The sequence below is a fragment of the Vidua macroura genome, chromosome 11 (assembly GCF_024509145.1).
Source record: "Vidua macroura isolate BioBank_ID:100142 chromosome 11, ASM2450914v1, whole genome shotgun sequence".
Classification (NCBI taxonomy): Eukaryota; Metazoa; Chordata; class Aves; order Passeriformes; family Viduidae; genus Vidua; species Vidua macroura.
In genome coordinates, this window is record NC_071581.1 from 15,080,881 (window position 1) to 15,108,137 (window position 27,257).

General features: G+C 53.3%; 2 protein-coding genes across 3 annotated transcripts in view; both read left to right on the top strand.

The window, feature by feature from the left end:
• The window catches only part of WDR59 (WD repeat domain 59), a 49,354-nt gene extending 38,669 nt beyond the window's left edge, over positions 1 to 10,685 (top strand). For both annotated transcript variants that reach the window (XM_053987014.1, XM_053987015.1), the window contains 8 exons: positions 499 to 632; positions 2,041 to 2,122; positions 3,953 to 4,065; positions 5,094 to 5,241; positions 5,334 to 5,406; positions 6,427 to 6,553; positions 6,977 to 7,119; positions 8,975 to 10,685. In XM_053987014.1, the coding sequence (XP_053842989.1) occupies positions 499 to 632; positions 2,041 to 2,122; positions 3,953 to 4,065; positions 5,094 to 5,241; positions 5,334 to 5,406; positions 6,427 to 6,553; positions 6,977 to 7,119; positions 8,975 to 9,210 (1,056 nt within the window). In that variant the 3' untranslated portion in view covers positions 9,211 to 10,685. The remainder of the gene's footprint in view (positions 1 to 498; positions 633 to 2,040; positions 2,123 to 3,952; positions 4,066 to 5,093; positions 5,242 to 5,333; positions 5,407 to 6,426; positions 6,554 to 6,976; positions 7,120 to 8,974) is intronic.
• A 4,363-nt stretch (positions 10,686 to 15,048) lies between these two features.
• Positions 15,049 to 27,111, top strand: FA2H (fatty acid 2-hydroxylase). The gene is made up of 7 exons (XM_053987020.1): positions 15,049 to 15,354; positions 21,220 to 21,315; positions 23,007 to 23,149; positions 23,259 to 23,365; positions 24,645 to 24,817; positions 25,315 to 25,567; positions 26,222 to 27,111. Exons 1-7 carry the CDS (start codon positions 15,088 to 15,090, stop codon positions 26,299 to 26,301), a joined length of 1,119 nt encoding a protein of 372 aa, XP_053842995.1. The 5' UTR covers positions 15,049 to 15,087; the 3' UTR covers positions 26,302 to 27,111.
• Positions 27,112 to 27,257: the final 146 nt, after the last annotated feature.

The following is a 27,257-nucleotide window of genomic DNA, read 5'->3' on the forward strand; positions in this document are numbered from 1 at the left end:
GCATTGAACAGGGCCGTTCTCACCCTGAGAAGGCAGACCTAGAGACAGTCTGGAGCTGTGGGCTTGCCCTGAGGCAAAGGGTGAGCAGCAGCTGCCTCCAGCACGTCTCTGTGTGATGCTGACTGAAGTCAGCAGTGGTTTATCTGCAAAGGGTTCCCAGAGAATGAGAACTGAACGGTCCTCCTGCCAAACTTGCCCATGTTTGATTGGCATCCCAGTGCTGATTTATTCTATTATTGGCTTTCACAGGGAAACTCACAAAATACTTTTTGAGTGAGTTTGACCTTGAGCTCGCTGCCTTGACCTGCTTTTCACTTCCTACAGATGGAGATGCTTGTTCTCCTGGGCATGTCATGGATGTTTTCCAGGGTAACACAGAGCCTTCTGAAAGGCAGGTTTGGGCGCTGCTTGCATTATTCCTGACCCTAGTGCTTTGTTCCCTGTCCCAGCCAGCCTACTGTCCTCTTCTCCAGTAACACTTTGCCATTGGTTCTGCAGAAATCAAGGAGGTGGAAAAGCAAACGAGAGGGGACAGATGCCAACAACCGACCCATCAAAGCTGCTGGGAAAGTTATTATCCAAGATATTTCCTGCTTGCTGCCTGTCCACAAGCTGCTGGGAGAACTCTACATGTGAGTACACGTGGGCTGTCATCCTTTCCCGAATGAAAGCAGCTGTCTTTGGCATTGCTGTGCTTTAATCCTGACATCAGTCAGCATGGATCCGTGAATGTTTCTCTACCTTCTTCCTCAGTTCTTGCCTCACTGCTTTTTTTGGTATCCCTCTGCCTGTGAGAGGGGACCTGTCTCCTGTAAATCTGAAAAGTGTGAGGGAAGAAATTTGTGATGATGTGTAGTCAACAGAATTTGAATCAGCATCATAACTGCAAATGTTACAGGTTCATATTTTTACCTGCTAAAGAGAGAAATTATCAGTAGAAATTATTTTTCAAATCTCATGTTAAATGCAGAGGCTTAAAAATCTCAGTAAATGCACATTTTCATTCTGTAAAAACTATTAATAGCTCAAAGCTTTTTCATTTCAGAAGTATTTGCTATGTTCCCACTTGGAGTCTTGTTTGTACATGTCAGGTCTGTTGTGCAGGTTGTTCTGTGGTATTGGAAAGGATGGAGTTCTGTGGGCATTTTTGTGTTTTTGTTGGTTTTGGATTTTTTTTAACAAAGGGCTTCCTTTTTCCATGCTTTCTAAATCATATGGTTACAAAACCTCTGTTCCTGATTTTTTTCTTTCTTAGCTTTGTAATACTGGCTGGTCCTTAACGGAGTTTCCAGTCTATGGACATTCAGGGAAGAAGCAGGAAATTCCTCTTTATGAGGAAAGAAAGAGAGGAAAAACCCCTTCTTTCTCTCCCTTTCTGTGTTATTAAAAAGAATATTCTTCTGAAAAAAGTATTGGACCTTTCTTCTTGGGACATCTTTTGTGTAAACAACCTGACCCTTTTCCATGTACTGTAAAAATCTCAAACAGTTGAAGTGTTGGGAAGATTTCTGATGACAGGCAGAAAAGCACACGTGGGCTTCCTCAGCCCACCTTGCCAGCCTGTTAAGGCTTCACACAGTGGGTGTGTTATCCCCCAGCCAGCCTGGTTCTCCCCAGTATGCCCCTGTCTCCCTCTGAGTCAGCCAGAGCAGACTGATGGGCTGAATGGGAACAGGACCGTGTAGCCAATGGCACCAGCTTTTAGGGACAAGAATGATTCTGGACTTCATGATACCCCAGCAGAAGTTTGGTCTGATATCCTCTTGGAAATGGTGTTGCTTAGAATCAATCCCAGCTAGCATGGACTTGGACTCGATGTGTGGTGTATTAGCAAAAATGAATAGAGGGAGGAGGATGACAGTGATCCCTGAATAACAGAGAAGGATGGGATGGGATCCTGGCCATGCAAAGAGGCTCGTATTGATTGGAAGGTTCTGGGCTGCTCACTGCTGCCAGAGCCATGTTCCCCCTTCCCCCCATTCCTCCCCACCTTTGTAGGTAATGTGCCAATCAGAGCTGAGTTACCTCCTTTCTTTTCAGACTAAATGTGAATAACATCCAGGAGACTTGCCAGAAGAATGCTGCCTCAGCCTTGGCTGTGGGGCGGAGGGATCTCGTACAGGTATGCCATGGAATCTGACCTCTTCCTCAGCAAGCTGTGCTACCCTCCAATGGCTTGTGCTGTCACCAACACCCAAACACCACTGGGGTTCAGCAGCTCTATCAGGGACTCCCTGAGTGTTGAACCTGGCCTGTGGAATGGCCGACAAGGTGGTCTCCACCTTGTTGTCTCTGGTCATTGAGAGATTCTTTCCCAGGACTGCACACAGATTCCTTTATGCCCTTTGCCAAACTGAGTGAAACACATTTTTCAGGGAATTCCTGTAGGCAAAGTGAGGAATGCAGCCTGCTTTTGAGTCATCAAATGGAGTAACTGTGCACAGAGTTGCCTAGCTGCTGTCAGCATTTTGATCCGTAATTTTTTTCATACTTATGTAATTGTTCCCATTGTTTGGCATTCTGCTGGCAGTGGGTACTAAGTGCAGCTGTCTTCTCCCAAGAGAGCCTGGGCCCAGGGACCCCAAAATGGGGATGACTATTTGCCTTCAGCTAAAAGTAGGAGAAAAATGGCTGTTGTGGCCCATGCTTTTCCCTGTGATTAGTCCATTGCAACAGGCAGGACATTTGACACGACATGGGAACACCTGAAAGAAATGGGAATTGGCCATGCCACAGGAGCAGTGCACATCTCCTCAGCATTTGGCTCTTCCTAGAGCTGGATAGGCAACATGCATAGGCTTACCTGATCTAAGCAGAAGCTGACTCAAGCTGTTGTCTTGCTTCTTGGTGGGTTCTGCAACACCAGCAGAGAGAAAGTAGGTCTAGTTCCCCCTTGTCTGTTCTTCCTCTAGCAGTCTGGTTTGTCCACATTGGACCGGGGTTTGGGTGGAGTAACTTCAGCAAGATTTCTCTGAGATAACTCTGTTTCTTCCTTGGTTTTCCCTGTCCTGTGTAACTCCAGCCTGTAGTGCAGCTCACAGCAGACATGCAGGCTTGAATTGCAAGTTACAGGTTTGATGTGCTCTGTAGCAGTGTAGGAAGTGGAATCTTTCCTGTTTGCTTTCTATGCACTCTCTTATGCAGCCCAGTCCTTGTTTCAGTTTCTCTTCTGTTCCTCTCTCTGGTTTCACGGGGAGCAGCTTTGGGACTACTTTTTCTGGCAGTTTGTTCTTTGTACTTGGTGCATGTGGTTTTTCTTTATTGTCCACATTGTCAGTTCTCTGATTTTTGCTGTCTTTTTAGTACCATGCTCTTTTTCCTTTCCTGCTCTTTTTTTTCATGCTAAACTAGGAGCTTTCCTTTTCCCTGGAATATTTTGTTCCATTTTTAAAGGCACAGCAGAAAAAAACAACCCTAGATCAGTGGTATGGAGACTGACAAGATGAAACCATTTTCAGAGTAGAGGATGATAAATGAAGGAGAAATTTCATGTGAAGTGGTTAAACTTCTGAAATAGAAAAGGCAAACAGTGTCCTGTCTGTGCCAGGCTGCATTAGGAGAATAGGGCTCAGTGATACCACTAATGAAAGGATACTTTTCATGCAAATAACTTTCTGCCACCAGACATCTCTGAACCCAAGAACTGTATCAAATCTAAACCCTTTTGATGCTTGTGAATATAAAATGCACTAACAGACTATAGACTGTTCTGCTTTTGCATTTAACGCAAACACGAAGTGAGTGGGACAGGGAAAGCCTGGTTTTGTGTTATACTCTGTAATATTTGTGACACAGAGACTGAAACTCTTCCCTGCTGTCAGGGAAAAAAAAAAAAAAACCAACAGACAAGCTCCATTATTATCTGTCTGTGTGTGAATTTGTGCACACCTATGCCCTGGGAGTGTGGTTAATCCTAATTGTAGCTTTGCTGCTTTTCCTTCCTGTCTGCCAGGTTTGGTCACTGGCCATGGTAGCTACTGATCTCTGTCTTGGACCGAAGTCTGACCCAGATTTAGAGATACCTTGGGCACAACATCCATTTGGACGTCAATTACTGGAGTCCTTGTACGTGTCTGAATGCCGGGGAGGGGCTGGGGAATGGTTGCTGAAGCAGAGCCCTCCATAACTATCTATGTGTAAGGCGTCATTTCATATTTGGGGTAGTGCCACAGCATGGATATTTTTCCTGTCTCAAGCCTCTGATGCTTGAAACAGAAAGGGAAGCTCCAAATGTGTTTCTGGCATACAGGAGGCAGCCCTTGACCTTCCACCTATCACTCAGGTCTTCTTTGGCCGGCATTGAGCAATAGGCCAGACACAGGTGGAGCTCTGCTTTCCATGCCCACAATGCTTGACCTGGAGATTTGGGTTTCTTGCTCCCCACTAAACTAGCCTGTTGGTGCAGCACCTTTTTTTTTACCTTCAGATTCCCTGTTGTCATCAAAGCTTTATTGGGAAGTTGTTCCAGTGGCCACAAAGCCAAGTGTTAGCTACAAATGTTTTCCAGGAGAATCTATTCAGGAGTTACATAATTCATGACTGATATTATTTATCAATCCATGCTATTTGGAAGTGCAGGATTTAGGATTTATGTGCTGTGCTTTCCATACTGTTGCTTGTCCAAGCTCTCTCCTGCTGCATGGCAGCAGTGGGGACAGCACAGGTTGTTCTTTATCACTCTCAGCCTTCAGAGCAAACTGGAAACTTCCAGCCTTCTACAAAACCTGCAGCAGCCTTTTGTCTTGTGATCCAGGTGCAGGACGTTTGCACCCAGAGAGCTTTGTCAAAAAGATTTTGTGGCTGGGAGTGAGTTTAATGGCTCCAGCATTACATCAGAGCCCAAGTACTGCTGAATTCCCAGAGCTCTCATCTTTCTCCCACCAGTTAGGGCATGAGCGTTTTCAGAAGGAGAACTTGGCTCCTCAGAGGTGTGACAGAAAAGCCAATCCAGCCCCTCAGTGCACATGTCTCCTGTGGGCAGTCATGACACCCAAACCTTTGTGTGCAACAGGCTTGAAATTAGCTGCCCTGGAGTCACAATGGTTTTGCTACTGAATTCTGCTCAGTCTCACACTGTCTTTTTCATTTCCCAGGCTGGCTCATTACTCACAGCTCCATGATGTACAGACCCTGGCCATGCTCTGCAGTGTGTTTGAAGCCCAGTCCAGGCTCCAGGGGTGCCCCAATTCTTGTGTCCCCTTTCCTCAGCGTGCCTCCAACCTGGCCACCCACAGCCGATACGTACGATCACCATTTCTTTCCCATTTGTCTTGGATATCTTTGAATGTCTCTCACATAGATGACATGATTTATTCTCCTTTCCCCCTCAACAGCCCAGCTTTACTTCCTCTGGCTCCTGTTCCAGCATGTCAGATCCTGGGATTGGCACTGGAGGCTGGAGCATAGGTATGAGACCTGGCTAGTAAATAAAGGAATCTCTCACCCTTCCAGCCAAGGTTTTAGATAGCTCCTATGGTGGGGAAAAGAGGGAGTTAGTACCAGCTGTGATTGCAGATGTGTTCTGCCAGAGCAGCTCTCTGGGGTTTGGCCAGTATGGTGTGACTCCATGGCTGGAAGTGAGCAGGCCTTGCAGTATCTGTGTCAAGGCTCCTGCAGTCCTGCACCTTCTGACTTCAGTAGATTCTTCATTCAACGAGTATCAAAAATGGCCTCAAAATGTCATCAGCTGGCTAATTCCACAGCGTTCAGGGGAAAAGCAGTGCTGGGCTTTCTTCTCTCACTGGAAGAAACACAGCAGTTGGAAAGACTGGGTTCTTGGTGCTATGAATATACACAGAGGTTTTACAGTGTGACAAAGGGGGGCTCTGGTGTCAGAGTTGAAACTTTTGGCAGATTTCTAGTGATATACATGGCCTGGGGCAGCATCAGCCCAGCTGTAGCAGCATTAGCACCATAGCTGTAACTTTTCAGTGTGATATCAAGGCACATGTGACATGGGGAAGAGGACAGGATGGGTGTTAGGGGAGCAGCTAATCTTTTGTAGCAGTTATTAGCAGTCATCTCCCTGCCCCCAGGGCAGTACCTTGCATGCAGAGGCCCCTTTACGTAACAGCAGTCCTGGTGATGAGAGTCCTCCCTGTCTAGGAAAGAGGAACCCAAGTCCACCCAGGAAAATGTTCCCAAGCAAACTCCATGGGATTGATTGCCTGGTTACTTTTTGTCTAAAGCAGAAGGCAAAAGGGATTCCTCCACAATAGTCCTTTCACCAATAGTGTAGTAGAAGCACTTGGCAAGTAGAGGCTGGCACGGAGTTCTTGGAGGCGGGGCAGTGTTTGTTGGAATGCAGAGGGTGGTAGGACAGAGATAGGGCTGAAACGCGGGGCTGCAAACCTGTGGTCTTTCATGTCCCTTCCTGATTCCAGTTTTGAGGGGGGAGATGCACTCACAACCTCTTGGGGTTTGCAGCAAACAAAGACACAGAGCAGACCTCCACTCCCTGGTGCGAGTCTTCTCCAGATGACTTCCGCTACGGAAACCTAACGTATCCTGATCCTCGGGAGAGGGAGAAGGACCAGCATGAGAAAAACAAAAGGTAGGTTATCACATGCCTTGTGGGTATTCAGAGATGCCTTACTTGTGTCTCAGTCACATGGAACTACATGGCCAGGTCTCTTGGTGCTGTGCAGTACCACACCTGCCCCTAGACCTTGTCATTCACACAATTACTTGAAGAAGCTTCATCCTGCAGATCAGCACTGCTGAGATTACACATGATGCTTTCCTCAGAGGCCATGGTGGGGGCCCCAAAGGACAGTCCACCCATGGAGTGTGCACCCTGGAGTGTAGAACAAAACAAGGCCAGAGCAGTTTGTATTCAGCAATGTTTCAGCAACCCGTGGGAAGTGCCCTGCTGCATTTCCAGCAGTGTGAGATGGTTGCATAGCCATTGCAGGAAAGAGGATTGCAACCAGAGTCTCTGAGAGTCAATCAGTTACAAGCCTGTTTGTTCCTCTAGGCTGCTCGATCCTGCCAACACTCAGCAATTTGATGACTTTAAGAAGTGCTATGGAGAAATCCTTTATCGCTGGGGCCTGCGAGAGAAGCGGGCTGAGGTTCTGAAGTTTGTCTCCTGTCCTCCTGATCCCCACAAGGGAATTGGTGAGTGTCTGGTCCAGTTGAGAGACTCCAGGGAGCTTAGGAACGTGCAATCTGCAGGGCAGGCTGTGTCGTGAATGGAATGGACAAAGTTTATCAGAGAGATCCACCCAAGCGAGTCACAAGGGTTTAAAGTGGTTATATAGGTGTAATTGAACCTTGGTACAAATCGTTCCATGGGATTAATGATGGCAAACCAATTTTTTAATATGAATAAAATATGAAGAGTTTATTTAAATTGATGAATATAATGATAATCATTAGACTAAAAAGGCCTTAATCAGAATTATTTACCACACAGTATAGAAAATTAAAACTAGAAATACAATGCACTGGTTATTAAATAAATAATATCAAAGCTAGCTTAATAATTATCAGGTAGACACTGATGTCCATCCATAGCAATGACCATGGGCAAATCTCTCTCACTGAGCTTTGAGGAGTGACCTTGAGGGGTGTCCCCACCCAAGGTAAGGATCTTCACACACACCTAAAGGAGGTGTGTTAAAAATTTTCACCATTTAAAAATGGAACTGGTCTTTATGGTATGAAGTGATTGACTGTCAGTCACACAATTTTAGATAAAATGTTGTCCTGCCTGCTCAACAGAACATGCTTTATTTTTGAGTAAGATGCTATCAGCTCTTTGGTTTCTTCTTCTGTAAACATCTGCCTCTCCCTTCCCTGCCAGGGTTTTCACATCCCTGTTGATGTCAGCCTTGATGAGGAAGCATTTGCCTTACCTATCCATGTGATGGGTCTATTTTGGGGTAGCGTGATCAAGCCGGTTTCAGCATTCTTCAACACAAAGAACAGCAGGGCCCTCCCTGCTCAATCCATCACTGATAGCTTGCAAGTAAGGCAAATACAAGCTGTTTTACTCCTGCTTAGGCAGAGCATCCTGCTACATGGATAAAGTGTCCATTGGTTACTGAAATGCCACAGCAAATGTGGCATTTAACCTCTGACAGAGGTTAGCTCTGCCAGTAAATGGGTTTGACTTCTTCACAGTTCTGGGTGGAGGTGAGACTTTCAGGTGTTGGTTCAAGGGCTTTGTAGACTGTAACATCTCTCCAGGAAAGCTGGAAAATTCACATACTGCCATGCAAGCAGTGCTCAGCTCTGTGCTGATGAATGTCCTTTATTCCCTCTGAGATGCCCTGTCTTCATCTCTGATCCTGGGCTGAAGTGTCCTTATGTTAAAACTGCAAGATCTCTAACTAGGTGAACTAGCCAGCAAAAAGAACTTTCCTCCCAAAATACTTTCAGCAGTGTGGATGCCCAGCTTAAGGACTGCTGCCAAATTGTCTTCTTCACAGACCTCTGGGAACAGATGTGCTTGACCTGGGGGGAGAAAAACAGGTGAAGGATGCCAGAGAAACAGCAGTAGTCTCACTTTGTCACCCAAGACAACTTCTGGGGAGTAATTGGAGTGAAAACAGGTGACTTAACCCACTGCCTTTGCTCCTCCATGGCTGACAGTCTGATAAAGGAGCATCAGGTGGGCTCTCTGATGAGAAATGGAGGCTGTTCTTGCTTAATGATGCTTTATAATGGTAAGAGGTGGATGAGACCAGCAGGAAGCCTTCATGAGTCAGTGTCTCCAAAGCTTGAAATCCATCTCACATTTCCAGCAGACAGCTGTAGCTATCAGGGGAATTGGTGGGCCAGTCAGTGCCTCAGTGCTCCAGTTGCCCGTTCCTTTGATCACATGTAGAGAACAAACCAAGATCTCGAAACACCATCCACTCTCCCATCCTGTTGGAGCTCTGAGGCAGTGTGAGGGGCTGTATGCAGAGCTGCTTTGTCCGTGATTCCAGCACTGACTGTCCCGCTCTCCGTGTGTTCCCTCCGGCAGAGTTCGGCGTGTACTGCAGCCACTGCCGCAGCGAGGTGCGCGGCACCCAGTGCGCCATCTGCAAGGGCTTCACCTTCCAGTGCGCCATCTGCCACGTGGCCGTGCGGGGCTCCTCCAATTTCTGCCTGACCTGCGGACATGGAGGCCACACCAGCCACATGATGGAGTGGTTTCGCACCCAGGAGGTCTGTCCCACAGGCTGTGGGTGCCACTGCCTGCTCGAGAGCACCTTCTGAGCAGTGGGGACAGCGAGCCACCCGGGAACTGACTGAATATTTAATTCCCAAGCCATGTTGAGTCAGCTCTGCTCTGCTCTGTCTGGACGAGATCGCCGCAAGGAGCTGAAGCAGGACGTCCTGGTAATGTGCCGTGGTGATGTTTACAAGTGCTTCCATTACTCCTACGCTTCCCAGGTTGCTTTCAGACCAATTTGACCAAATTCCCTGTGTCCATTGCTGGCAATGGATGCCAGACCAGAAAAATTGCTCTCTCCTGCAGAAGGGTGTGTGAATATTGGTTAGTTTGGGATGAAGAGGTTTTTGAAAGCTCCCCTGGAAGGAGCCCACTTGCCAGACCCAAACTCACTTCAGCAAGGTAGAGTCTTTTCCAGGTGCCTCCTTACACAGGCTCAAATTGAGCAAAACAGTTGTTCTACACAATTAAAGCAGAAATAATTCTCAAGCAACAGTGAGCTCTGAAGGTGAGTTGTAAGTGGTGCTTGAAGAGGAAATAGTCCATGGAACTGTGCTCAGAGTTTCTCTGGAAGCAGCAGGGTCCTTATTTTGAATGGCTGTTTACATTGTTTAGATTTCCCCACAAAGTGAGAAAAGGAAATGGCATTTTTCTGTATTACATCTTAAATAATTTCTGCTCACTAGTCAGTACCTGTGAAAAGCCCAAACAAGCACCCAAGGTCCCTGTAATTAGTTGCTTCCAGCAGTTTTAGTACTGTTAGGCTTTAAGGTGTCTCCATCTCCTGCTCTGACCAGGTGATAAAATGCACTTTAACTTGTCCCTGTCTTGGTGGTGACACTTCTGGTCACTGGGAAAGGCATCTGCCTTTTGAGTTTGGGATCCACACTGTCTTTTAGATGTGGTGTTTTGGAAAGCCTTTGCTCCCTCACTGAGAACACACAAAGAGGACACTTACTCGATACAGCTCCTTTTGGCTGTTGTTTCCAAGCTCTATGGGGAAAATTAGGTTTAATTTGAGATTGCTGCTGCTGGAGTGACGAGGCTCTTGAACAGGGAAGCGGCAGGTTCTAGGGAAAAAGGGGGTTTGGAAGAATGGTGAAATCCATGGAGGCAAAAGGTTTTATGACTTTACTTACTGTGAAGCATCAACTGGAGAATGTATTGATGGATTGGTCTGTTTGGGGCTCTGCCTGCAGGGCACTCCCAGCACAGGGATGCTGCTGTGCAGTGTATGCACACCTGGAACGTGCAGCCTGTGCCTCTCCAGGGCTGGCTTCAGCCTGAGCTTTGGATTTGAGCAAATGTGTGGTCAGGGATGAGCCAGCTGGAGCTACCCCCACCGTACCCCTACCTGTACCGGCACTGATTCCTTTTCCCACGCTTGCCTGCTGAGTGGGGCCATGTGCCATGCCCGTTCCCAACCCCTGTGCTAGCTCAGGCAGTGGGATCCTGCTGTGGAATAAACAGAGTGATGTATCTTAAACAATTAAAACATTAAAATTATTTTTTTAAGTGCTGTTCTGATATAATGTGGTGTTGCTCTGATGGCTCTCTCTCTGTGGGGAGCCCCCAGCAGCTCTCCCTCCCAGTGAGTGGTGAGTGTTGCACCCATGGACCTCTCCCTGCACCCCAAAGCAGAGGGCTCGGTAGTAGCAGAGCCCCACAAGAGCTAAGCCGCTGCTGGGTCCCCCAGCCCTGGCTGGGACAACGTGCTGATACCTGCCACACCAGCCTGGGAGCAGACTGGGAACTGCCCGCGGTTGTGAAGCTCTTCTTGGGAAAGCAAAGCCGGGCGGCGTCTGAGCCGCCGGTAAACCCAAGCCCACATCCTGCAGCTCGGGGAGGCCCTGGGCAGCGTCTGCCCCCGGGAAAGCAGGCGGGCGCACCGGGGTCCTGCCCGGCGCCGCGGCAGCCCCAGGGCCAGCGTGCTCCTTGCCGGGAGCTGCAGGGAGAGCGCTCCCGCCCTCCGCCTCCCCGTGTGACAGCCATTCAGCTTGGAAGTATTTTCATTTCCATGCTTGAGTACTCCTGTAGCTTGGAAAGGAAAGGAGGTTTGTTATTTAAAGGTGACAGACCGACAAATCGTGGTATTTAGCGTGTTATTACAGTCCATTACAGTCCATCTCCATAGTACGTGAATGCCCCTGAGGTGGAGCACGGCCGGCACTTCAGAGGAAGGAGGAAAAGCCCTTGCCGTGGCTGTTTGCGTAGCCCTGCACAGATAGGTGGAATTTCTTCCTGGATGCTGCCAGCATTTCTCTCACACCCTGCAGCGTGTCTGCTGGTTCCTTTGGGAGCAGCCCCACTCCGTGCAGAAGTGACTATTGCAAGGAAACACGAACGGCTTATTCCCGCCTGAAGCGAGAAACGTTGTTGCCTTTGCTGTGCGGGGCAGGGATAAATGGTCAGAAATGGGGCGTGGTGGTGCCCCACGCCAGCCCCTTCCTCTGTGCTGTCCACCCCCGACTGCCTGTCCCCGCACCCACCTGCTCTTCGTAATAACTTGGTACCAACTGCAAAAAGTTCCCCAGCGAGGCCAAACCTCGCTCTGAATTGCAGCTTTAGAGAAGGGAGAGGGGGCAGGGATTGCTCAGGCAGTGAGCGTGGGCCAGAGCGTGTGCCAGACCGGCTCTGGGGATGCTGCCATGGTCAAACCAGGTGAATTGGATAGAGCCTTCAGCTGATGCGCAGTGCTCAGGAGTGTGGTCAGCCGTGCTGCAGGGCAGGGGGTGACCCATCCATGGTTTCTGCTGGAGCAGGAGCAAGGGGGCACTGGATTAAACCAGGTGCTCCGCACAAGGCAGGAGTGCTCTTTGCACACCTCGGGAGAGGTGTCAAACCACTTCCCTCAGGGCATCCCCGGTGCCACGGGCTTGCCAGGGCTCCAGGAGTGACTGGACACTGCCAAGGAGAGGAGTTCCATCCCAGGCCACCTCCTTCCAGATAGCCCAGCCAGCAGCGCTCTGCAGAAATGCCCACGCACCCCACACCTGCTTTGGCACCCTTCCCAGGCCGGTGCAGAGGAGGATGCCGAGGGTGGAAGACCTTAGGTCTGACCCTGAACAGCTGCTTGCCAAAACTTGCTTCAGCTGCCTGCCAAGTGCATCCCAGGAGCTGTTACCTGTGTATCCATTAGCTTTCTCAAGGACAGGGCTGTAAGAGGGAGAGGGCTCCCACGACAACCCACGCTATGCCCTAAAGGCCACTATCAGCATTTTAAACACTATTTGTTTTCCTACTGAAGGTGAAACAAGCGCCGTGTGCCTTCCCTATCCCCACTGAGGCTTTCCATGTGCAGAGAAGGAAGTTTAACCCCCGATGATCGAGTTTGGCAGAAAAACAAGGAGTGTTTAGCAGAGAGGGAAAACCTTTCCCATGGATGCAATACCAACCAGAGTCTGTATTGGCCTCCTCCTCCTTGACGGCCACAGCTCCATTATCCCAGCATCAGCCCCTCCAGCACTGCAGGGCCTAATCCTGCCCCAAGCCCAGCAGCACATTCCTGCTGTCTCCTGTGTGCCAGCCCCAGCGTCTGTCCGTCTGTCTGGTGGGGAAACCAGTTTAGGAACTGATGAGCCAAAGCCACTTGGCTGCTCTCATTCCAGCCAGGCTGATCAGCAAACCAACTACACTTTCTGATCCTGCTTGTCCTGGAGCTGGCATGGTGCAGGGACAGGGAGGAGAACACCAGCAAGGACAGGGCATTGGCACAACCCTCTGCTGCCAGTCTGATCCTGTTACACTGGTGTCTGCTGTACAGTTTGGTCCCAGTACTGTCCCCCTCCCAGTGCCACATGTGCTCAGTGCATTCCTGCTCTGCAAGTGACAGGTCCCCCTGCTGCCCCATTCTCACTGCAGAGCTGGGGATTGGCTCACCCACTGCGGGGACACCCTTCTGCTTTGCATGGGGGACAGAGCCCCACCAGCGCACCCAGGAGGTAGCATGGGCAGATGAAATGTCAGCTCACAAGAGCCTGGTTCATATCCCTGAGCCCTGCTGTGGCACATTTGAGGACCACAGCTCGCCATGTGCTTGGGAGAGGATGGCAGCAGGGACCCACAGGTCACCTGGCAGCTTTGTGGGCTGGCAAAGGCTGGACCCACCTCTGCCATTAATGGTGATTACAGAGGTTGGCCCTTGGCAGCCTGTGGCCCCAAAACCCATGGTAGGGCTGGGCTGCACAAACAAGAGCAGCTGGTGGGGACTGTGTGATGGGGTCACAGCCAGGTGTCCCCTCCATCTCCTCCAGCACCCCACAAAGGGATAGTGGTCACTGCATCTGAGCATGCTTGGAGTCTGGGGTCTCTGGTTTGGAATTGGGTGCAGTGGCCTCCAGCTGAAAGCCCCACCTCATTCAGATCTGCCCCCCCCCCCACCTTGCCCTCATGCTCATCAAAAAATCTTCAACGTCCATCCAGAAGCCACCCTAATGCCCCAGAGAGCTGTGCCAGATTGAGCTCATCTGCCACAACTAGGACCACCTTGGCCATTGAGGGTATTGGGGAGCCCCCTTTGGAGAGTGTCCCACTCCAGCACCTCCTTTGGGGTCTCCCAGCAACTTCTCAGGACTACTCTGGCCCTCCCGACCCCCAGAAAATGTTTTTGTCCTCCACCCCAAGTAACTCCCAATGCACCCCAGGTGCCCTGCAGCAGCCCCAGCCAGGACCATGCCCACCCTTAACCCTTCTGCTCCTATCAGGGTGCAAAATCAATCTGCCCACCCAAAAAAGGACTTTTCCCCCAGGCAGGTGGCAGGGCTGTGCCAGGAGCAGGTGGGAAGGTGGAGCCAATGCCGACTGCTACAGCAGGTTTTGCATCCACCTTGATTAAAGGCCTCAGTGAACGCCTGGCCTGCACCCCACAGCACCCTAAAGCCGGGGGGCTGAGGTGGTGTGATGACCCACCCTTACAGGTGGGGCTGGGGGGGCTCCCCATTCCTGGGATGGCAAACCCCACCTTAATCACTGGTTGCAGCCCAGTGTGGCTGGCAACGCCAAATTTGCTGGCACATGGCCAGCCCCTGTGGTCAAGGGTGTCACCCCAAAGCAGCCCCCCGCACTTCAGAGGGAAATTTTTCCAAAAAATGCATGGGAAACTCCTTTCTTGTCATTCTTTATTAATTATTTGGCTGTGATTCTTCGGGGTATTTGGGGCTGCCTCCTGTCCCCCTGACTAATTGCAAATTTAATTAAATACTGAAATATCTCTTCAAATAGCTGGGAAGGGGGTGTGGTGCCTGGCAGCAAGTGACACTGGGGCGAGTTGACCTCTGGGTGACCCCAGGAAGGACCCTGCTCTCCTAGAGCACTCTGAGCCAGGATTGGGGTGTCCCCTGCCTCGGCCACCGAGGACCTTGGAGGGCGATTGGTAACTTGGGAAGGGGGATTCCCCCAGGGGTGCCCTATACCCCCCAGCTACCACCCCAGGATGCCCTCACAGCCTCATCCCTGACCCAGGGATGCCCATACTCCAGTTCCACCCCGGAGTACCCCAGTGCCCGCCATAACCCATCCAAGGTTGCCCAGACCCCCGTTCCCCCTCCCTGACCATACCCAAGGGCCCCTGGGGGAGCACACTCCCCTCCCCTGGGGACGCCTCATTTCCCCCTTCACCCTCTGGGTGCCCTGTGCCCCCTTCGCCCCGTTCTGCCTCTCCAGGGATGCCTCATTCCCACTTTCCAGGGTACCTGCGGTGGGGCCTCCCCACCCCGACCATGCCCCACCCGTCCATGGCTGCCCAATGGGCTGCGGCGGGGCGCGGCCCGGGGCGTGGTCTGGCTGCATATTCATGTATGCAGATGAGCAGGTGCGGGCAGAGCGCGGCGGCGGGACGGGACGGGACGGGACGGGACGGGACGGGGACTTGGACGGGGACCGGGACCGGGACCGGGACCGGGACCGGCACCGGCGGCGGGGCCATGGCCACGGCGGGGCCGCGGTCCTTCAGCGCCGCCGAGGTGCGGGCGCGCTGCGCGCAGGGCGCCTGCCTGGTCTCCTGCCACCGCCGCCTGTACGACCTGAGCGGCTTCGTGCGGCTGCACCCGGGCGGGGAGCAGCTGCTGCGCCGCCGGGCCGGCACCGACGTGAGCGCGGCGCTGGACGGGCCGCCCCACCGGCACTCGGAGAACGCCCGCCGCTGGCTGGAGCAGTACTACGTGGGGGAGATAGAGCCCGGCGACGAGCAGGTACCGCCGTGGGGCCGAACCGGGACCGGGGGGGCACGGGCTGTAGAGGAACCCGGGGGCATATACAGGCTCTGCGGAGTGCCTCAGGTGCCGGTCCAGGGTGAACAAGGGCTGTGGGATGCACCACGTCCCGTAACTGGCAGATACAGAGGCTGTAGGGTGCCCCAAGTGCTACTCCAGGATGTGCAGGGGCTATACAGAGGAGGTACAGGGTCTCTCTGTGGTCCCAGGACCATATACAGCGTTTCTGTAGGGTGCTCCATGTCCCGGGACTGGGATGTACCGAGATTATAGGGTGCCCCAGGTCCTGGATCGAGTTTTGATAGGGTGCCCCAGGTCTGTGCTCTCTGGGATCTGAGCAGTGCAGGGTTTATAGAGCATCTCAAGTCCAGAGTGCATGGAGACTAAAATGTGCAGGGTCTGTAGGGCACCCTGGATCCAAACTGTGCAAGGTCTGAGCCATACAGGGTCTGTAGGGCACTCCAGGTCCAGGCTTCTCAGCGTCCAAGCTGTTCAGGACATACAGAGACTGGATAGGCTTTGGGGTGTACATGGCAGGAAGTTTCTGGGGTGCATGTAGCATATAAGTTGTTTAGTGCACCCAGATGTCAGACTGAGCTGTATGGGACATGGTGTGTGTTGCGTCTGAGCAGGACAGGACCCATAGGATCAGGCTCTGTAGGGTCTGGGATCTACAGGGCATGAGGGGTGAAGGGGACAGAGGATATTTGAGGCTCCTGGGATCTTGCATGGGTGGTGCCTGAGGTGTGCAGGGTGCCAAGGTCCCATGTGCCTCCTGGCTCCCAGGAGTTCTCTAGGGTCTGAGATGCAGGGGACCCTGAGGCCCACAGGGTGCCAAGCGCACGGAACTGGGTACCTACAGGGTCCCACTCCATGGCCACATCCCTCCCTGGCCATGCTAGGAAGCAGGACTGATGGGTGGATCTGCAGTGCCAGCATGGCATGGAGGTGTTGGGTTCTTTGGAGGGATGCAGGAGATGGAGCTCAGCGTCAGTTTTAGCAGGACTGTATGGCACAGAGTGGGCAACAGGACAGGACACTCTTCCTGGCACTGTCAGCACTCAATCAGGGACCAAGGTGCTGGGCACTGGGGTTTGCTATTGGTGAGCAGCCACTGCTGAGGAGAGGAGCCCAGCCAACTCCCTGACTGCCTGATGTGGGGCATAGGACACAGCTCTGTCCGCACTGTGCCAGTCCCGTGCTATCCAGGCAGAAGGGAGAGCTCCCTGCGGAAGTTCCACAGCCTCCGGGTGGCACTGGGCACTCCTACCCAATTCCCAGCCCTCACCAGCACGCCGTGGGCAGGATGCTGAGCAGCGGGGCCAGCCCAGCCCCCTTCACCAGCCCAGCAGTTCCCCTGTAGGCATCCCAGCGGGGTCAGTGACCGGCCGGTTCCTCTGGCTGGTTGTTTGCTCTCGCTGGGTGTCCTCCCCAGGGCGCAGCCTCGGCCCCAGCGCCACAGACAGGGCTTTGTTTCAGCCTCGGTGCAATGCCTGCATTTTCGCCGGACGGATCCCGGCGATGGCACCTCCTCTGTTGGGACACTCGCTGAGCCGCCGCCTCCTCGCAGGCGTGACGAGCCCAACGGGTTGGGGCGAAGGAAGGTACCGGACAAACGGGTTCTCGTGCCGAGGGGAGCTGCCACCATCCCAATGCAAATACATGGCGTGATAACGCCAGGGCGCAGGGAGATCAGACACTGCCTGGTGCCAGATAAACCATCCCAGCCTGCAACACACAGGGGAGGGATTAGAGCTGCCTGTTGCACGGAGAGGCCGTGTCCAGCATGCGCTGATGTGTGAGCTGCTCCGCCCTACTCCCCACACCCCAAAAATCCTCTCTGGGGAGAGGTGATGTCCTTGGTAGTGCTTGGGTTCATGCTTTGGGTGCTTTGGGGCAGGTGTAGCCCAAACAGCTCTTTGGAGGAAGTGTTACATTTACCCAGCTTGATTGCAGATCTCCACAGCTTTGCCAGTGCCTCTCCTTGCCCGTTGGATTTCCCAGGGCTGCATCATCCCCACGCTGAGGGATTCAGAATGCTCTGGTCCCCCGGGCATCCAGCATCCTCCCCTGCTTCCCTCAGGAATTTCCAGGATTTCAGAAAGGGGGGAAAAGGTGTTAATGCAGGAGAGATAAAGAAGATAAGATCCAGCCTTCATTCCACTGGCCTCTCCATGCCCCTTCCTGTGGCTCTCTCCTTTGGCCACAGGTCCCTTTTCTGCATCACCTAAATCCTTTTGGCTAAGGAAAAATTAATCCCTAAATATTTTATCTATGCAAGCAGGACATATATGGGAGATCAAAGCGAGTACCAGTAATTACCTAAACTAGAGAGTGGATTTTAACAGCCTTGCTAGAAGGGAACTGGATCATCTAATTACCCTTCCAGTTTGAGCAATGAGGGACTTTCATCACAGCCTCTTTGGGGTGCATGATGTGGCTGTGAGTCACAGTGAATCCTCCATTCTTCTCAGGTTTAGTGTCCTTCTCTTCCTCTTGCCTGTATTGCTGCACATCAGGCTCGCCCTGGCTTTGCATCCCAGCCTGAGCACGCTTGGACGTAGGTGGGACACCTGGGACACCTCTTTGGGGGTGATGTAACAAGAAGTCACTTTTTATATTGCTACTATGATTAGGAGATAAATTGACCTCCTTTTAATAGTCCTGCTGCACCCAGGGTTTAATGGGCTAAGACACAGCCTTGTGGGGCTCTGCCAGCCAGAGAACACAGACCACAGTGCTGGTGGCATGGTGCTGCTGGGATGGTGCCCCCACAAGCCAGCACCTTGCTTGGGCTCTCTGCACCTCCTGGGGTGTCCTCATGCTGCATGCCTGTACCCGCACTGCCAACAGAGCTTGTCCTATGTGGACACCAGCAAACTGAGCCTCTGAGGATCTCAGTGAAGGTGCTGGAGGCTGTGGAGCAATGAAGAGGTATGGTAGGATTCCTCTGGGGTTTGACTCACTGGGAAAATGGGTGGAAAATACCCCCGGGTCCAGGCTTTTGGCAGAGCAGCTGTCTGCAGGCAGCATCGCCCTGCCTGGGCCAGTGGGAGGTTTCCAGCTTCTCTGCCTGTGTCCCAAGAACACTGAACCCTGTGCTGGACCACCCCTTCTGTCTGTAGCTCACATCACAGCTGGATTTTGTTCTTTTAATGCCCCAAGCCCTGATGCAGGACAGCACTGGGGTGGCACAGCCAGTGCTCCCCAGCTGGTGCAGGACCAGTGCTGAGCTCCCTGTGTGACCCATGTAGGGCAGCCAGATGCTCACAGGTGGGTGCTGGGTCACCCAGTCACTGGATCATGCTGTGCCCTGGGTGTTTGGCCCTGTGTGTACCAGCAGCACCTTACTGGGACTGCAGCTCACTTACAGGTGCAGTGCCTAGTAGGCGTTAACTTTCCCTTCCTTACATCAGGCCCCTTTGTTCATCTTCCCTGGCAGGACCTGTTTGCCTGGGGACGACTCAGATGCATCTTCACCACGCACAGGTGACAGCAGAGCCCAGCTCAGCACAGCCCTTCAGCCTCCTCCCAACCCACCTCCTATTTAGAGGAGAATGGGCAAAAGCCCCAGCACTGGTTCATGTCCCATGGGGCTTGATCTCAGCAGGGCCTGCATGCTTGGGGCAGGCAGGAACAGGCCACGCTTTGGGGAGCCAGTTGGGACATGCCAGGGTGGTTTGCATCCTGGTTGCGACACAGCTCCCTGTCCTTTCAGTGCCAGCCCCAGGGTGAACAAGAGGAGAGCCTTCCTCCTGCTCCCCAGCTGAGGAAGAGGAGGGGTAAGAGATGATTCAGGTGCTGACAGGGAGCTGCCATAGCACACAGGGCAATGGCACCTCACTGATGTCACCCAGCCCAGGTGCTAGTGGTGAGGTGGGATGTGAGCCCCCCAGTCCATCTCCCTGACCTGGGAGGACCAGGAAGCCTCCAGCCATGACACGGTGCTCAGGCATCCATGGGCAGGGGAACTGGAGGTGTGTGAACATTTCGGAAAAGGGAGGAGAGGTGCCAGGCATTGCATCAGCCCAGCTTTCTTAAGCATCCTTCCTGCTGCTGGCTAGATTGTGGTGCAAGCGTGAAGGTGGAGAGCACCAGCCCATTTCTCAGGGCATGGATAAGCCGTTTCACTCTCTTAAAGCCAAATTTTCTTCTAAAGCACCTGCAGGGCAGAGGCAAAACCATAAATCCACCATGTTTTGCTGGATTTTAAGACATCCCATCTGCCCTAGGGTTTTGGAATGTCTGGCTAAAGGACAGAGTGTGGAGTATGGTAAACAGCAGTGGGAATCCTCACAGAGAGGTGTGGTGGTACATGGCATCAGCTCATATCAGTGCTCTGCCTGCAGTAAAATTGATGCCAGTGGGATTCCAGCCTGGAAATATTGGCTGGAAATATCCTCTGTCCTTCCCTACCCCCAGCCCTAAGCAAGGGGCTGCCTCAGAGCTGAGTAATGCAGCTCCTGTACCAGCAGAATGAGGCTTGAAATCCAGCTAGCCCGAGAAATGGGGTTGGGAGCACAGCTTTCAAGGAGTGCCTGCTGTCAGTAAACAGTGCCTGAGCCCTGCCTCGGTGTCCCCAGCAAGGCACAGAGTTAAGTCCTGACGTCCTTGCAAGGTGACACTGGTTTTCCTGCATCTCAGGCTCTTCTGCAGCTGCCAGGGTGGTATTCTCCTCAATAGGGTGGCAGTGCATCCCTCTCAGAGCAGTGGGGACAGCATCCATTGAGGAGTTGGGAGAAAATCCTTCCTCTCTGGAAGCGGCACGGCTGGAAGCCCCGTCAGGCATGGCTGTGCCGCGGCTGCCGGGCCACGCCGTCCCCTGGTCCGGGTTAATGGGTAACTCGGGGTGACAAAGCGGGAGAAAAGGCATGTTTGGCACGTCCTGCACGGGGAGCCGGCGCTGCTGCAAGGGGCACGGCTGCCTTGGGGTTTGCATGGGCACGGCTGCAACCTCACCGAGCCCCCACCAGCGGCACGGCTGGCGCCGGAGCTGGCACAGCTGCAGGAAGGAGGCTGGTGCTGGCAGCTGGCAATGTGTTTGCCTCCAAGCATCAGACAAGGCAGGTTTCTCCTGTTTCTCAGCCCGCCCTGCCAGTGGGACTGCAACTGGGTCTTCATCCTGCCACCACTGCACCCGTGCATCCCCTGTGCCTCAACGTGCTCTCCTGAGCCACGACCAAACTCCACCTCATATTCCACAGCCCATGGCAAAGGCACCCAGCCCAGTGTCACCCTGTGAAGGACACTTTGCCTTTTTCCCTGGACAAGGTCCCTCCTTCTGTGTTTTAACTTGTGCCCACAGCCAGAGTCGTGGCACCAGCTGTACCACACTCCCTAGGTCTGCCAGCCCAGCTTTCTCAGGGACCAAAAAGCCAAGCTGGGCTTTTGCTGGAGATCAGTGGGGTGGGCGGAGGGAGCACTAACCCAGCAATGCCCCTTGCTTTACTGGTACTGGCAAGGTGACCTCTGCTATGGCACTGCCTGTTTGCAGGAGAAAATGCTGCCCCAGGGCCCAGAGTTTCTGTGTTGTCACTCTGAAGCACCCATGCTGTCCTGGCCACAGGCAGGGTATTCAAACACTGGGCTCAAGAGGAGATTTCCAAAGAGCCCTGAGCCCACGATGCTCAGTCCGAAGGGTAGGGCAGCTCACTGACAGCTGCTTCCCTCAGGAAACCTGCTCTGCAGGAACTGACTGACTTAAATTCACCAGAATTTTCCCCATATTTGTTTAGCAGGCAGGAGCTCACTCTGCCCATACCCACTGTGATGGCTACAGCCATCACCATCCCCAGCTGAATCCACCACTGGTGCTTCACCACAGAGTATTCCTTCTCTTTTCAGAGCCTCTCTGAGACAGTGGATGAGAAGGAGGTGGTTGCTGCAGCCCGGACTCCAGAGCAGACAGATCTCTGCTACAGAACAGTGGATGTGGAGACGGTAAGAGCTCTGGAGTTTCTCCAGCACACTGTTTGCCAGAGTGCTCCTGGGAAACACCAGGTCCCCCCTTCCCTGCATGAGTGCTGGATTTCTGCTGGCCTGTTGGATGGGAGGGATGGCGTGAGGGAGCCAAACTGCTCCAGCCACTTCTGCCCTTTCTCCTGGTGTGGATGGCATTGCTCATGCTTTATTGCACAGGTGTGGCCATGCTGGGAGGCTCCCATTGCAGCAGCATGGGAGAGATGCCTTTCTCTGACAGCAGCTGTGCCCTTCCAGAGGGAAATGTTGCCAAGCCACACCTTGCTTGCTTTTATTTCTTTCTTGCTTTATTTATTTTATTACTTTATTTATTTTTTTCCCTTGCCTGAGCAGTCATAATGAGCAGTAAGGGATTCCCCAGCCTGGGCAGAGTGATCCCTGTATGTGCAGGGTGCTTCCTGCCCTGCTACAGTGGGGATTTGTCCCCAAGGTGCCTTTGGCTGTCCCTGCCCTCCATAGCACCATCTGGTCACCACATCTTGCATGGTCCCAGCTGATTGGTGAGCATGCTTTTATCTTGTAGAAAGTTGGGGGGAGTTTAGAGCAGGAAAACATCTTCCACCCCCAAAATTAATATTTTATCACGGAGCACCTTTAAAAGAGAATGTGCCATATTTCCAAGTGACCTTTTTGCTTTAATTTTCCCCCTACCTCCCCAGTGGAGAATGGCTCTGTTCCCATCCCATGCACCAGCTGGGTTTGTTTCCCCTCCTGTGTGATTGTGTTCATCCCTGCCTGCAAGAGAGCCCCCAAAATGCCCACAGCCACTCCAGCTCCTTGCCCCAGGGTGCCCTGAACTGAGCCATCCCCACCACTGGCAGCACAACCCCAGGTGCCAGATTGCTGTGCCAGTGCTGTGTGGCACAAGCAGCCCAAGGAGAGCTGCCAGGCCTGGGGCTTGGCCAGGCAAGCGTGGTTTCAGTCCTGGCACAGGGGTGGGACCAAGAATCCATCTTATCTGGCCAGGCCAGCAGAAGATATGTCCAGGGATGCTGAGCAGTGGCAGAGGTGGTGCTGCCAGTTGTGCCTCCCTGTTTTCATGCCATGCCAACATGCATATCCGCACAGGTCCCTTCTTACTCTTGCACCTGAGTTCAGCCATGCACAGCAGCACTGCTGCAGTCTGTGTTCCCATCCTGTATCCCTGCTCTCCATCTCTTCCCACTTTGCTCCTCACTGGGGTACCCAAACAGCTGTGGCCGCCCCATGTGTCCTTTGCACAAGGAGAAATGTCCTTGGCTGGGGTAGTGCCATGGGGATGGGATCCGTGTGCCACCAGAGGTGTTCTGCTGGGCAATATCACTGCTCACTATCAAATCTTGGCAGCTCGAGAGGCAAAGAGCCTCAGTTATCAGGTCCTGATGCTGACCCAGGTCTGGGTACAGCCACCTTCACCTTGATCCGCTGGCAGGTACCTGGTGGCACAGGGGTGAGCTAAGCCCTAGGGCTGATGTGTGTTTGGCCCTTCGTCTGCCCTGTGCTGGTGCTTGTGGGGAGCTCAGGGCACCTTGGAACCAGAAGCAACTGCTCTTGGGGCATGGGAGGGAGTTTGCAAAACCTCCCAAAAGCCTGCAGCAGCAGTTCAGCTTTGTGCCTGGTACTGGGATGGTTTGTGGGTTCCATAGCGCTACAACCACTGTCTACTCCCTCAGGACCTGGTAGACTGGCAGAAGCCCTTGCTGTGGCAGGTGGGCTACTTAGGGGAGAAGTACGACGAGTGGGTGCACCAGCCTGTGGATCGGCCCATCCGCCTCTTCCACTCGGATTTCCTTGAGTTCCTCTCCAAGACAGCATGGTGAGCTCACAGGGTCTGCACTGTGCCCTGGATGGTGCCTGCCCCAGGAGCGGGGGATGGCTCACCAGCCAGCAGGACACTTCCTCTGACATCTCCTTCTACCCCACAGGTACGTGGTGTTCATGGTATGGACGCCCGTGGTGCTCTATCTCAGCTGGGTCAGCTACACCTCCCTTGCTCAGGGCAACACCAGGCTCTTCTCCTCCTTCACCACAGGTATGAGCAGCAGCAAAGCCTTTGGGCTTCCATTACTGACCCCACTTTGGGCCCGGGGTAGGAACACCCTGGGTGGGTGGAGACCTGCATCCCTTCCTCATCCCCCCTTCTGTACGTACTCACCACAAGCCATGTGCAAGAGCAGCACATCAGCACCTCTCCCTTGTGGCCACCAGCCATGAAGCCACCTGTGCTTGCCCACCTCCATTCCCTTCCTCTCACCGCAAGATTTGGTCGCCCAGGAGATCAGCAGAGGCACAGAGCCCACTGACCTGGGCTGCAGTCTGCTCATTCTTGCCTCCGTTCCCTCAGTCCCCAAAAGCGAGCCCTGCTGGTGCTGGGGTGTGTTCCAATCGCCGCTGCCGCCCACCCCGGGCCGCGGCTGAACGCGGGCGAACAAACCCGGCTCTCAGCGCCGCCGGCGCCTCACAGTGCGAGGCTTGTTTGCCCGAAGCGCCTGCCCTTGAATCTCCCACTGTCTGCTCCCTCTCCCCCGGGAATAACAAGCGTGGCCGGGGCAGGCTGTCTTCTTTGTTGTCTTTTTTTTTTTTGGTCTTTTTTTTTTTTTTTTCCTTTTCTTTCTTTTTTGCTGGGTTCCCTATTTTTTTTGCAAGGTGCCACCCAGTGCCAGCTGTGCCCGGCTGTGGGGTGGGGAGCGCCGGCTGCACAGGCACTCCCTGCTCCTTGTGGCATTCAGCACCTTGCTGCCAAGTTTTGTGGGGGTTTTTCCTAAAAATAAGCAGGTTTTGGGGAATCCGAATTTTACTAGGAAGGACACAGGGCTGTCAGCCAGCTCCGAAAGAAGGAGGTGGCTGAAAAATGTTCTGCGGGGGAAAGTGCCCAACAAGTCTATTCTTTTTCCCCCAAAAAAATAAACACCAACACCAGCAGCACTGTTTTACTGTCACGAGTGCTGCCTTTGCAACTAAGGTCCCTCCTGCCTTGTTCTGGTGGGTGAAGTAGCTTTGTAATGGTGACACAGTCCCTAGAGTGCACATCCAAGCCCCTGCTGGAATCTGGAATGCAGGGAGCTCCCCTCAATGTCTTCCTGAGGCAGCAAGAAGCTGGCTGTTTCTGTAAATTAATAGGAATCAAAGGAAAATGTGGTTTAGAGCAGAGCTAGGGCAGTTAGCTCCCTAGAGAAGCTCAGGACAGGAGGTGGATGAGTGGTGGGAGGGAGGGAGAGCCGGGCATCCCTGATGCCAGTGGGAGGATAGTGATGGATAAAAGCGCCCACACGTTGCCTGCCCTGCTGACCACTGCACGTCTCGTTGTGCAGAGTACTCCATCCCCGTCCACAAATACTACTTCCCCTTCATCTTCCTCCTGGGAATGATCCTGTGGTCCCTGCTGGAGTACCTCATCCATCGCTTTGTCTTCCACATGAAGCCACCCGCTAGTAATTACTATCTCATCACCCTGCATTTCTTGCTGCATGGGCAGCATCACAAGGTGAGTCACAGCTCCCACCTCCTCTGGCATCTGCTGGGCCGTGGGAATGGTGGCCTTTGCCCCACTGGACCCTGTTACTGTGTGGCCTTTGCCCAGACAGAGAGCCTGTTCATGCCTGTTCAGTGTGACTGGTGGCATCCCAAGCGAGGCACTTACCCAATACCAGCGAGGGCTGTAAAACAGCCTTGGAGGAGCTGGAGTTAAATTTTCAAGCTGTGTGGTTGGGCAAGGGGGAAGGCCAAAAGAGCCATAGGCTCCCTCTAGATTTGCTGAAGGAAATGGCCCTGTGGAGCTTGGGCACCTGCCAGATAAAGCCACCACCTACCTGGGCACCTTGCCATGCATGGGGGGCTGCTCTCACCACCGGGTACAACTCCGGGGAGGGTTTTTGGTGTCGGCTTCTCCCAGATGGGTTTCCCTGATGCTTGGCAGGGATGTGCGGGGGGAGGTAGGGTGAGTTAGGAGCTGCCTGTCCCACCGTCCCTTTCTGCTTCCAGTCTCCCTTCGACAGCTCCCGCCTGGTCTTCCCTCCTGTGCCAGCCTCGCTGGTGATCGGCTTCTTCTACGGTGTCCTGCGGCTCCTGCTGCCCGAGGTGCTGGGGCTCTCGGTGTTCGTCGGGGGGCTCTGCGGCTACGTCATCTACGACATGATGCACTATTACCTCCACTACGGCTCACCCAAAAAGGGCACCTACCTGTATGGCCTGAAGGCTTATCACGTCAAGCATCACTTTGAACACCAAAAATCAGGTAGCGCCATGTTCCCCGTGCATGCTGGCAGGGGCTGTCAAAGATCCAGCCTACTGCAGGTGTGCAGCCGATTGCTCCAAAATATTTGGGATTTGGGATGAGCAGAGCCAAGCATTGCGCTGCTGGGGCAGCATGTGAGGTGCCGTAGCCCACAGAGAATATTTCCTGACTCCCAGGTTGAGGATGGGGAGCCAGAGCAGTGCAGGGGTGAAGGCAGCAGCCCATCTCACTGGTGGGCATCAGTGCTGCCTGGAATGCCAGGGCAGAGGCCAAACCCCCATGGTGCTGGGATGTGGATGCCTCTCCCTGCCTGGGGCAGCATCTCTTCCTATTGGGAGGCGTTGACTGGTGTAGGGTGAGGCCCTGGGCTTCCCCAGATCCGCCCCACACTTTCCCTAGCCCAGCGCTTGCTCAACCTGCCCTTTGCCCAGTTTCCTAGGAGAAAACGCCCTATCCAGATAAGCTATCATCCATGGGGCTTATTGGCATGGCCCAGCCAGCTCCTGCTCCCTCTGCTCTTCCTCCTTGTCTTCACTTTGCCTTCCTCCCTTTCCAAAATGTGGGCACTCCTCCCTCACCAGTTTCCACAGAGCCTTTGCAACACCTCGATGATGGTGGTGCTGTGGGGCTGAACTCTCTCTTCCCTGCCCACAGGTTTTGGCATCAGCACACGCTTCTGGGATTATCCTTTCCGGACACTCATCCCTGAGGAGACCTTCAAGAAAGAGGACTGACAGCCCCAGCCCAGTGCTCAGCTGCTGGCTCCATACCCCCTGCACTGGGGCTGGTGTCCCTCCCCAGCCCCCAGCGAGGCCAGCTGGTCCTTGCCCCCGTCCTGGGGGCTGTGCCACAGCAGTGACTCCAAAGTGGAGCATCCCTGTGGAGTGCTGTGGTCCAGCTGTGGCACTGGCAAGGGGATGGGGGGCTGAGGATGGTGAGGAAAGGGGAGGAGGAGGCTGTGGGGTTCCCTGGTGGACTCCTGCCCCCACCTCGCTGCCCTCCTGCTCCAGGCTATGGATGCACGGGCAGATCTGCTGCCTGAAAGATGAAGTGCCTGATGCCACCCTCCCTCCTCTGCCCTGGCACCTTGCTGGAGCCCCTGTCTCTCCTGGGGTGCCCTCTCCCCAAGGCACCCAACATGCTGCAGTTACCCCTATTGCCTAACTCATGCCCAGGGGATTCCCTGTCCTAGGTCCTTCTCCCGGCCTGATCTCAGCACAGGGTTTTCTTGGCCTGCAGCCCTTTTGGGGTGGGTCCCACAGCTCTGGATTGTGCCTTTTTCTAACCAGTGCACCCATATCTCTCTGCCAGATTTATCAAGTTCATGGTTTTCATAGACATTGGCTACTTGAAACTCAAACTCCAATGAAAACAATTACTATGAGATGCCTTTTTTGCTGATCCTGTGATTTTATTTTTTATTACTTTTTCCCTAATGTTTACTGCAGATATTTAAAGGTTTGAAATAAATTTATATGTAAAACTGTAGACACTACAATTGTAAATAAACTGTATATTTTGAAAAATAAAACTTTCTGAAAAGGGTCTGGGAAATCTGTCCCCTAAGGGCTGCTCACAAGTCTGCTCTCCCACCCTTCGTGTGTCCCTTTCCAGGTGCTGATGGCCCTTGGAGCCACCATTCCTGGCTCCCCTCATCAGCCACAGTGAGGTAGGAGATTTGCAGGGGATA